Below are 11,799 nucleotides of genomic sequence, written 5' to 3'. Positions count from 1 at the left end.
GTGGCCCTCTAGGAGCCTCTCTCCCCAGGGCTGACGCTGGGCGCCCTGCCCCAGCGAGGTGTATGTGGGCAAGATCTGTAAAGTGCATTGTCTTCAGTTGTAGGTGGGGTCGGTGTAAGGGAATGGGAGGGGGGGCATGCAATATGGGTGAGGGAGGGCAGTGCCCTTCTCATCCCAGACCTGAGCACCACCCCCCCCCCCCCCCCCCCCCCCCCCCCCCCCCCCCCCCCCCCCCCCCGCCAAACCTGTCTGGACTTTTATCAGGATAAGAACGCTGCCATGAGAGGCAAGGTCCTGAAGCTGAAGAGGTCTGGGCTGGGGCCCACTGGAGAGAGGACAGAGGCTGGCTCAGAGAAGAAGCACTGTGTGTTTGGGGGCCAGCGTTAGTGGGGGCCCACCCACTGAGTGCACTGACAGCCCTGTTCCTCTGGCAGGTGGAGAGACATATGAAGGAGTTAGCCAGGCCCTGAGGTCTGAGAGAGGGCCAAGCCTGCTGAGGTCTGGCCACAACTCTACAGAGCTCTCTCCTAGCCCCATGTGGCTACAGGTGCTCTGGGGAAGCCTCCACCCTTGACTGCCCCTGACATCTGCCTGCCATTCTCTACCAGCCAGAGCTGACAGGGAGCTCACACTGGCCCAGAGGTCTGAGGCCACCTCGGGGATGGGGGTGGGACGAAGAGAGGGAAAAGAGGGTAAGGATCTCCCAAAGGTCCTCACCACTCCCCAGAGCTTGAGAGCCCTGCGTCCAGGCTTCAGGTGGCAAGGATCCTTCAGTCTGGAAGGAAACCCCATGGCAACTCTTGGGAGTTAGAGGAGGGGTCCCGAGGCAGGGAAGAAGTGGGGAGGAGGACATCTCTACGTGTATATATATTTTGGAAAAACTGGGGGATCTCTTGTGGATTCTCCAGACCTCCCTGGGCCCCAGCTCACTCCCTCTGTTCATCAGACCACCGTGCTGATCCGGCTTGGCTTGGCCTTGGGGTTTGCACTGGGTGGGTTGGCCGTGCCAGGGGGCCCAGAGGCGTGCAGCGGGCCATGGGGGGAGGTGGGTGGCAGGGGCGAGTGTGGGGTGTGGGGTGAGGGTGGGGGCAGAGGTGGGTAGGAAGGGTGGGGTGGGATGGGTGAGTGCGGTGACAAGGGTGACTGGGGGTGGTGAGGATGGGAATAGGAGCCCCCTGGTGGCCGGGACCCAGGGCCCCCAGTGGCCCCTGCTGCTGGCATCATCTGTGGGTGGTGGCTGAAGATGAAGTGTTTGGGGCCCTGTTTGTGGGCTGGAGGATGCTGGGGGGCAGGGCTGTACAGGGGCAATGGGGATGTGGGCTGGTGCAGGGGGTGGCGGCCATGTGGAGCAAACTGAGGGTGTCCTCCAGCCCCCCGTCTGGGAGCCCTGCCTGGCCGGCCCAAGGTATAGTGCTGGGGGCCTGGGACTGGGCCATGGGCATGGAAGTGGCGGTGTGGCCCCACAGGTGGGGCTGAGGCGGGAGGTGGTGGAATGGAGCCCAGCTGGGGCAGGGGCGGGGGCTGCTGAGGAGGCGGGGGGAGAGGGGGTTGCTGGGGTGGGAGGTAGGGTGGCGGGGCAGGGCCTGGTCCTTGGCAATACTGGGCATGCAGGGCCTGGAGCTTGGACTGCCCATCAGGCAGCACCCCCAGGCCACCGTGGCTGTGACCATGGTGGTGGTGGTGGTGGTGGTGATGGGTAGAAGAAGCAGATGAAGAGGAGGCAGAAGCCTGGCCTGTTGGCGGTGGTGGCATCTGGAAGGGCCCCTTGCCCCGCTTGCTTCCAAACAGGGAGCCCAGGAAAGATGAGGAGTTGGAGACGGGCCTCTGGCTCTTGTACTCCTCTGGCGGCGGGGGTGGGGGTGGAGGTGGCATCCTCTGGTGAGGGCGTGGACTGCTAATAACAGACCCCTGGAAGCGGGGAGGGGGGAAAGTCAGGCCAGTCTAGACTTCCTAAACCCCCAACCCTAAGCTCCACCCGGTCCCTGAGGGCTGGAGCTGGGGAACCAGGAACCCCCCTGGCGTAATGAAAACCAGTTTAAGGGTCCTGTACTTGTACATGGAACTCCCCCGCTTGCAGAGCTCCGCTGTCACAGCCACTATCTCATCTGAGCCTCTGCTGGGAGAGGAAGAATTAGTAGTACCTCCTCCTCATCCCCATTTTGCAGGCAGGGAGAATGTTAGGCCCAGAGGCAGAGAGTGACTTGCTCGGGCTCAAAGAGCAGGACTTGGAGGTGAGAGCTTCTCACGGTCCAACTCCAAGGGCATCTCTACTCAGAGTCGGCCCTGGGGTTGAGAGGGGCTAGGGAGAGTGGAAGACAGACTGAGAGACAGGCAGAGTGAGGACAGACAGAGTTGAGGACAGATGGAGAGAGTGGTTGGCTGGGAGAGGCAGCCTCGAGGTTCCCATCAGGGAAGAGGGGGAAGCATCAGGCCCCCTCCTCCGCTGGGGCTCCATGGCAGGGCAGGGCTCATGCAGAGGACGAGTGGGGCAGGAGCTGGCACTTACTTCGATGGTGCTGTCCAGCGATCCCACGCTGTTACGCCGCCCCCGCTTCCCTGCACCCACAAGCAAGGAGCCCAGCGTCAGAGCAGCAACCCCCCCTCCCCACCCTGCTGGGCTCCAGAGCTGGGTACCAGGCCTGGGCCCCTCCCGGGGACAGACACCCCTATTCCCTTTCCCCCGTTGAAGAGGGGAAGGTGGGGAGGAGGAGAGGTGGAGGAGGAGGAGTGAGAGGAGGAAAGGATGGCGAAGGAGGAGAGGTGGTGCTGGAGAGATAGAAGAGGAAAGAGAGGAGAGGTGGAGCAGTGAGAGAGAGGGGGGCGGGGCTGAGTGTGGCCCCACTTCACACTCCCTGGCCCAAACTCTGGGCTCCACCTGATCTGACCTGGCTCCCAAGCCTCCTGCGGTGCAGCGCCAGGGGCTCTGGATAAAGGCCAGTGCATGCAGGTGTGGTGGGTGTAGGAGAGGCTGGCGGTCAGTGATAGGGGGCAGAGAGGACACCCGGTCCCACATCTCCCCAGCCAGGGCAGGGACCCCAAAGACTTGCCTGCGTCAGAGAGGTCTCGCAGGGAACTGCTGAGCGCGCCCCGTTTGAGCCCATCGCCTGCCCCATATGTGTCTTCCAGGCTGCTGCGGGCCAGCGTGCCATTCACTGAGTCCTTGGCCCCTCCGGGCTGTGAGGCATTAGGCCGCATCATACCTTTCTGCTTCTCTAGCTCCGCTGGGTGGTAGTGGGGGAGATGGGGAGAGAAGGTCAGGAGCACGAGTGAAAGGCCACCTGGCTAATCCCAGCCTTCCAGCAGCCTTCCCCATTCTTGCCTGCTCTGTCCTCAGGTCAGCTTTGTCCCCTGAACAGAACGCACATCCCCCCCCCCCCCAAACCGTAGCTCTATCTCTAAAGCCTCCCACAGCGCCCAGCTCTGTTTGTCACCATCTCCTCTGGCTGGGTTTTCCCTCCGTGGCTCTCGGCCTGCTCCTCCTGCTCCTCTCCCCTTCGCCTCACCCTTCTTGTTCCCCCCTCCCCTGTCCACTCTCAGTCTGGTCTCCCAAACCACCCCTGCCCTTCAAAACAGAGCTTCACAACGGCTCGCTGATCACAGCAGGGGCAGGAAGGCCCTTCTAGTCTATGGCGAAGGACAACCCTTCCGAAGTCCACTCAGTTCTCAGCTATCTTGCTCCAGAGCAGAGGGCTCTTGAAGGACAGGAGCAGAAACCAACAGGAATGGAATCCTCTACTGTATGCCAGCAGTCGGCTGGCAGCTATGTGTACTTGATCTTGCTTAATCTCACAACAGTTCAGAGGAAAGTATCATCATCCACATTTTCCAGAGGAAGAAACTGAGAATCCAAGTCATAGGGCTGGTCCGGGGTCATACAGCTAGAAATGGGGAGGCGGGGGGAAGCCAATATTCTGGAAGCAGGTCTGCCCGAGTCCAAAGCCTGTGCTCTCTCCAGCCTCCTCACACCCCCCACCCCACCTCCCTAAGGAAGTCATGGAGACTTTTGCCTACTGCCTTCCTCTCATCTTGGTATGTTCACCCCTCTCTGAATGCCCCCCGGGTCTCAGGGATCTGGCGAACTGAAATGTGTGGACCTTGCTTTGCTGAGTAGAGCAGACCCTGGAACTGTGAAGGGCTCACCGAGCAGCTGTCAGCTGCCTCAGTTTCTCTCTGTGTGTCTGCCTGTCTCTTTCTCCTCAACACCATGTTACTTAACTGTGGCTGCTTAGCCTGGGGAAGAGAAAACTTGGAGGGCATTTAGTAAAATGAGACATAATCACTCTTTTCCCATTATATATGCTTAAAACAATGTGATGTGGCCTCTGGTGGCCAGAAGGACGGGTGATGGGGACTCAGCTCAGGAAGTGGAATGTGGAAAGGAGACAGGAAAGGGGAGGGGAGGCTAGGAAGAGGAATCACGTTTGTTGCACAACTAGGATTTTCAGTGCCAGGGTCCTACTGACATGTAGGGCGTCTCATCTACCTCACCTCGTTGAATCTCCACGACTCTGTAAGGATATTTCATCATCCCAATGTCATGTATGAAGAAACTGGGGGCTCGGGGAGTCGGGCAACTTGCCCCAGCTTACCTAGATAATAAGTAGCGTACGTGGGATCTGAAACTAGAGTCCTACCTCCAATACCCTGATGCTTCTCCCTGCTGCCTTTCAATAGAAGGAAGAGCTGGTTCCTAATTAAGGCTTGGAATAAGTATCTGAAGTTCAGAGGTAACGAGCCCCTTGTCCCTGAAGGTATTCAGGCAGAAGCTGAAAGGTTCCTAGAATGGGGGTAGGAAGGTTGGACCAGCTAACCCTCAACTCTGAGGTTCTCAGAGGACAGGATTTTGGGTGTCCGCAGGGTATCACATCAGGAAAAGGGCCAAGAGGTGCAGCCGGGCTACTCACACTCCACGCGGTATTTCTCCATCTCCTGCACCTCAGCAATGGACTCGCGCAAGTCGGATGTGAAGCGCAGCCGGTCCTGGAGGCTGGGGGCATTGAAGATGATGAGGACTTTGCGCTCCCCGCCCGGTACTGCAGACAGCAACTTGATCCCAAACTGGTAATCTGGTGGGGAAAGGGGAGGTCAGACAGCCCTGTCAGCACCGAGGCAAGGTGGCGCATACGTGAATGAGTTTTTCTCCTCTCAACTTCGATCCAGCCTCTTCTCTGCTCAGCATCCTCAGTGGCCGCCCTCGGCCCCCCCCCCCGCACCAAGGCCCCCAAACTCCTGGTAGTCATGGCCCTGTTACTCCTTCTACTCCAGACAGAAAGGCAAACTGCACTGTGCCTCTCTCCAACCCCTGCCTTCACACCTCTGCCTCTACTCACATTGCTTCTGTGGCCACCTGACAGAGCTCCTCTGGCTCAGTCCTTCAAAGCGCAGCGTGATCACCATCTCTTCGGCCCACCAGAAAACATACATATTGCGGTTCTCTGCCAGACCGCGAGTTCCCCAGGGCACAGACCCAAATGATACTTCACCCTGGCCTGCCCTGCAATGCTGGAACCAAGTAGGTGCCTTGGAGACCTTAGTCCGGTTGTAAAGGACTCCAAGAACTGGAGGTTGGCATGGATGAAGGATGAGCACGGGGGCCATGGCATAGCCTTTTGGGACGCCGGGATCCCAGGAGGGACTCACATGAATTCTGGAAGAGCTGCATGTGCATTTCCACCAGAGGAAAGGACTGACGGAAGCTGTACGTCACCAAGATCTTCTTCTTCTGGAAAATTTTGGTGACCTTTGGCAGGGGGTGGGAAAAAGACCAGAGGCAGGGTTTGGGGTAGGGAACTTCCACATGACACCTATCTCTCATAGCCCCCCTGCCCTCCCACCGCCACTGACAGACATATACCCACAAACGCACATACCCACGAGCTGGGGACAACTGAAGCTTGAGGAGCGGAATGAGAGAGACGGGAGAAGGTGCAAGTTCCTGATGTAAGGATGATGCACAATGGGCATTTGCGATTTTTATAGGAAGTAACCAAATGCTCTCCAGAAAGCCTGTTCTAACACCTCACACAGACTCCGCCACCCTGCCCTCTTTTCTGAGCATCCAGAGTGCTGCTTCAGCGCCTTTCACCACCAGGCTTTAGATGAGCGCTCTACTGGTGTGATCGCCCCCTGCTGGATCAGGAGCGCCAAGAGGAGTCCGGTTATGTTTCTTGCCCACCCCCATAGAACCCCGCAAACAGTGGCAAATGCTAATGAACGAACGTCTAGAGTTAATGAGTCTTCCTCTCAATAGCCCAAGGTCTGTATCAAGTACTTGGGCACTCTGGATTCGACCACCGGAAGTTGTGAACACGTCAGTCTACAAGGTGGTGTTTAAAAGCAAATTACCTAATTTCAGGATGGGTTCTAGTACACGGTTATGCAGAGCATTTTCTTAGTCCTTCGGACTGTGAGCTCCCAAGAATGAGGACCGACTCTCACTCATCTCTGTGAACCCAGTGCCCAGCACAGGGCTGGACACCCACAGGTGTCAGTGCATGACAGGTGCTGAAACATTTACGCAGCACCTATGTGGGCCTGGCACTCCTCTGGGTTAGGCTATTCCACATCTGACTTCTTAATTCTATCCTCATGACAACCCTATGAGATAGAGATTTGCCCCACTTCACAGAGAAGGAAATTAAGGCTTAGAGAAGGCATTGGAGGGCCTTCATCTAAAGCAGCAATTCTCGGGGCACCTGGGTAGCTCAGTCGGTTAAACATCCGACTTTGGCTCAGGTCATGATCTCATGGCTCATGAGTTCGAGCCCCGCATCGGGCTCTGTGCTGACAGCTCAGAGCCTGGAGCCTGCTTCAGATTCTGTGTCTCCCTCTCTCTCTGCGTCCCCCTCTCAAAAAATGAATAAACGTTAGGGGAAAAAAAAGCAGCAATTCTCAACTAGGGTTGACTTGGAACCCCAGGGGACATCTAGCAATGACTGCAAATGGTTTTGGTTAAAGGAGTGCTACTGGCATCGAGCAGGTAGCCACCAGGGATGATGCTAAATATCCTCCAATGCACAGGCTAGCCCCCACAACAAAGAGTTATCCTACCCCAAATGTCAATAGTGCTGAGATCAAGAGACTTGTTCTAAAGTGAAGATCACGGGGGTAACGGGGGTGGGGGGGGGGAGAGACAGGTCACGGTCTTCAAATCACTGAGGAGCTCTCTCAGAGCAGGAGAACACTCATTCTCTGTGATCCCAAGGGCCCAGGGAAGATGACGGGAGGAACCCCATTGGGAAACAGATTCTATCAATCAGAGCTGTCTAACCAGGAAACTGGCTGCCTTGGAGAAAGGCACCCTGTGTCTCTGCAGTCATGCAAGTAGAGGGCCATGCAGGAAGTTGGTTTCAGGTAAGAGATTGAACAATAGACCCTGAAATTCTCTTGTACCAGCAGAGTCCTTAAGAGTCCCAGCTCTAAGAGATGCACATCTACAAGGGTGATGAGCTTGGTTTTAAGAATCACTTCAAGCATCCTGACCACCTGAAGGTTTCAGAGGGACCCCAGGGTTACAGGTTCCCCCTCCTTCCAGCCCATACTCTGGGATATTGAGGTGAACAGGGACACTTCCTGCCACTTGCCAGACTGTAAGTCTGTCAACTCCCCTGGTCCTCACATTTTCTCCCCCTGTGCAGCTGTCACTCCCTCCAAATGGATCCAAAAGGTAAAAGAGGGGCAGAGATGGCCTGTGCCTTATCCAAGACTACACAGATCACATGATAAAGCACGTCATCTGCCACACTTCCACCCACCAGAGGTTAACATGATTCACACAGACCCAGGGTCCAAGCTCATCGCCTCCCCTCCATTCCCTCCCCTACAGGGCTCCTACCACGAGGAGATCGTTGAAGAGGAAGACTTCCCGCTGATGCAACCCTAGCCTCTGGGGGCGGTTTGGATCTGGCACCTCGTAGAGCTGACAGCAGCAAACTAGCCGACGGTGAGGAAGAGACAAGACCTAGATAGGCATGAAGAAATAGGTGTCATCAAGGCTAGTCACATGGGCTTCAGGCCTCTGGCACCTTATCATCCAACCTCAAAAGGAAGTTTACTCTGATACAAGGAGTCTAAGCAACAAAGGCCTAGGTTTGCCTTTGTCCTTGGAGCTCTCTTTGTCTAGAATGCCTTTCCTGCCCAGCTCTATGTTCTATTCCCTCTCCAAATCCCAGTTCTAGTATTTTCTCTTCCAAGAAGCTGTTCCTGATCTACCCGGAACCAGAAGTGACCTCTCCCTCTTTATGCCCCCTCAGACTAACTATAAGGCAGAAGTTCTGTCTGACAGCTTCACTCTCAGCCTGTGAATATCTCCAAGGACAGAAACTATGTCTGATTCATATCTGTGTCCCTGCTCCCAAGTGAAATGCTGGGCTCTGTGGAAAGGCATCCATAAATGTTTGTTGACTAACAGACTGGAGTGTGTTCTTGGTTTTGGTTTTCAGTTTACTATTAGCTTGGCTCCTCACCTGGGTTGGAGAGGCAAAACCAGGGGTGAGAAGGATGGCAATATTTTTATAGCACCTACCACGTGCCTTGCAGTGTGCTAGATGCATCCCCATAAAAGCGTCTCACTCTGCACCACGCCCCCTGAGGGGGAGTATCACCTACTCCATTCAGCAGGAGAGGGAAATCTGGGGCTCAGAGAGGGGTACTGACTTACCTACCACTCAGTAACAGAACCAGACCCAAACCCTGTCCCCTCTGAAGCCTCCCCAGGCACTTACTGGTTTCTTGCCGACAATCATGCGCTCCACGGCCTGCACCTGGGACACATGGTCATCATTGGTCCGCAGTTCACGCCCCTGGATTCGCTGGTAGATGCCCACCAGGAGGTCTCGGGGGATGTCTTCACCGTTGTCAACCCCTGGGTAAAGGAGTAACACAGGGTCATATTGCACGAATGTGAGGAGTGGGTAGCAGGAGTTCCCCCAAATGCCTCACACCCAGGCATAAGTGCAAACGATGGCTGGGACTGGGGGTAGAGGGCACCTTTGGTCCCTTAGTCAGGACTGGACCAGAAAAGGTGTCCTTCACCAAGCAACTGGATAGCCAGTTGATTTCTTTCCCATGGTGGGGATTTTTCCTAAGCCACTCAGAGCACACCGTGATTAAAATAATCAGATACTTTCCCCCTTTCTAACTAGCAAAACTAATGTTAAATGATATACTTGGTGTTAGTAAGAGTGCAGGGAAGTGGGCACGTATATTGACAAAACTGTTTTTCAAAGGTAGTTTGGCCAAAGCCTAAGTATTCCATGATTCTCCATGATTCCTTCTAGGAATCTGCCCTAAGGCATTACTCAGAAGTATGTGCACAGATGTATGTATAAGTGCTACGTACAGGAAAAACCTTGAAACAACTTAATTCTCACAATAGCGGGGTAGTTAAGTAAAGCTGAGTGTATCCATTTAATAAAATAATTTACAGCTATTAAAAACTTGGTGTTTACAAAAAGCACTCAAAAGCTCCTGTAGCAAGGTTAAGTGGAAAGGGCAGGATAACAAAGAGCGGGAGAGAGAAGGGGGGAGTGAGGGAGGATGGATGAAATGAATGAATGAATGAATGAATGAATGAATGACTAACAGCAGGATTCTGGGAGACAGCTCCAGATGGCCTCTGATCTAAGTCCCTCCTCCCAAGTCTACCATCCTTCTTCACTCCTGACTGTCTGCTGAGTGAAACCCACTCACTCTTCCCTCCAAACCTTCTGCTAGAGAAAATGTTTTCTCCTTTGGAAATGCCACGCCTCCTCCCTGGACAGGTGCTAAAGGAACATGCTTCATCACACTGCCTTTTAACCTCAGCTGCCAGAGAGCTTAAGCCCATCCACTGTGCAAACCCTGCTGGTCAACCAATTTGTCTCATCTGTTTGTTTTTCCTCATGTCTAGTTCCCTATTTCGTTTCTGCTTAAATAATCCTAGCGTCTGTGCCATTTTTAGGAGGCTGCTCTTTGGTGAGAGCCAGGGCTTGACATCAATACAATAAACCAAGAAAAAAGGTCAAGGTGGACACCTTCCACCTGGCATTCAAGGTCCTTGTATATTGATTCCAACTGACCCTCCCAACTGGATCATCCACTCCATCTTGACCGTTCTCCAAACAACTTTTCCTGCTGCTGTTATTCTTTTTTTAAAAAACGTTTTTTCATGTTTATTTTTGAGAGGGGAGGGGAAGGTACAGAGAGAGAGGGAGACAGAGGATTGGAAGCAGGCTCTTCCCTGAGAGGGGAGAGCCTGATGTGGGGCTCAAACCCATGAGCTGGGAGATCATGACCCGAGCCGAAGTTGGACGCTTAACCGACTGAGCCACCCAGGCGTCCCTGTGCCTTTGTTACTCGTACTGCTAGGTATGCCTCCTCTATTGCTATTCTGGCATATTAGCCATGCCTTCAAGGCTCACCTTAAAATGAAACTACTGCTTCCTCCAGGAAGTGTGTTGGAGGTGGGCTCTCCCTCCTCTGAGCTCGGACTGTACTTTTGGCCTGTCTGACATCATGGTTTGCTTTTTCTCTTGTGTTGGGTATCTGGTACCATAAGTGAGTCTGTCCCTCAAACCGGGAGCTCTCTCGGGGCAAAGGACTATGGTGTCCTTAGCACCCATCACAGGGCCTGGCACACACGAGGCACTCAGTGTCAACTGGCTGGCTGGCTGGTCAAGTGAATAAAGGAATGTATGGATGGAGGAAAGGGTATGTAGAATAATTAAATGAGTCTTAATGGGCATAAATAAAGAGGAGAGGGAAAGAGGGAGTGATGAGTGAACAGATGCATAAAATGACTGAGTGGATTAGTGTAAGCTCTGTAAGAGCTAGGGCTTTTATCTCTCATGCTCACTGCCGTAACCCCAGAACCTGCTCAGTCAGTATCTCGTGCAGGAATGAGTAGACGGACAAACAACCATTTGAGCGAATTAATAAGTGAATGCCCTGGCAATGTCCAGCTTTGGCAGAAAGTGACAGAACATCACAGGTAATTTTCCAGGGAGCAGATGTGATCTCCCTGCTCCTTCCCCGGCCCACCCCCACCCTGCCCACTCTCCCTTCCGAGGTGAAGGACAGGACAAGTGGCTAGGGATGTCTGGGGTCACCTCTTAGGTTCTTGATGAAGTCATCTAGTTTCATCTTGCGTTCAGCCTTGACGCTGGGACTGTACATGTCAGTATTGAGGAGGATGATAGCAAAAGCGAGGATAAAGATGGTGTCTGGGTTCCGGAACTGGCGCACGAGGGCTGGGTTACAGACACAATACCGCTGGCTGCAGGGCAGGATCGGGGCCAGGGTCAGGCACTAGTAATCTTTACCTACCCACCATCTCCCCGCCCCCAGTCTGGTGCCACCAACCTTCTCCCCCAGGAAATATCTCCAAGTCTTTTGGGTATGTCCTCTCTCTTCAGCTTCCCCAAGACTAGCATGTAAAAATCACAACCCCTACCTTTTACAGAGCTCTGCCTATGGACCTCCCTATATTGTGTCCTGTAATCCTATCACAATCCTACAAGGTAGCTATTAGCAGCCACATTTTACAGAGGAAGTAATGAGGCCCAAAGTGGAGAGTAACGTGTCCAAGGTAAAAGGCCGGTAAATGGTGAAGACAAGATGAAAATCCAGATCTTTCTGACTATAAGGCAAATCCTTTTCCCATTAAGGGAAACAAGTTCTCAGCAATTCTTCTGTCTCTCTACTCGATATCCTGAAGTGGTAGAGCTGGGTTTTACGTCCAGGTCTGCCTGATCCCCAAAGCATTTCCACTAGAGGAAAAGTCAAAGGCATTGGGTCATGGAGGCAAACACATTTGAATTC

General features: G+C 54.0%; 1 protein-coding gene across 1 annotated transcript in view; it reads right to left on the bottom strand.

Annotated features, from left to right (window-relative positions):
- Positions 1–856: 856 nt before the first annotated feature.
- IQSEC2 (IQ motif and Sec7 domain ArfGEF 2) overlaps positions 857–11,799 on the bottom strand; it is a 77,738-nt gene continuing 66,795 nt past the window's right edge. Inside the window, exons 9-16 of the mRNA XM_039220999.1 lie at positions 11,088–11,254; positions 8,724–8,863; positions 7,835–7,960; positions 5,641–5,740; positions 4,905–5,066; positions 3,048–3,221; positions 2,507–2,556; positions 857–1,908 (exon numbers count right to left, since the gene is read on the bottom strand). Of these exons, the coding sequence (XP_039076930.1) occupies positions 943–1,908; positions 2,507–2,556; positions 3,048–3,221; positions 4,905–5,066; positions 5,641–5,740; positions 7,835–7,960; positions 8,724–8,863; positions 11,088–11,254 (1,885 nt within the window). The 3' untranslated portion in view covers positions 857–942. The remainder of the gene's footprint in view (positions 1,909–2,506; positions 2,557–3,047; positions 3,222–4,904; positions 5,067–5,640; positions 5,741–7,834; positions 7,961–8,723; positions 8,864–11,087; positions 11,255–11,799) is intronic.

The sequence above is a fragment of the Hyaena hyaena genome, unplaced genomic scaffold (genome assembly GCF_003009895.1).
Source record: "Hyaena hyaena isolate Hyena2069 unplaced genomic scaffold, ASM300989v1 scaffold_932, whole genome shotgun sequence".
NCBI classification, from domain to species: Eukaryota; Metazoa; Chordata; class Mammalia; order Carnivora; family Hyaenidae; genus Hyaena; species Hyaena hyaena.
This window is presented reverse-complemented; position numbering and strand designations above follow the sequence as displayed.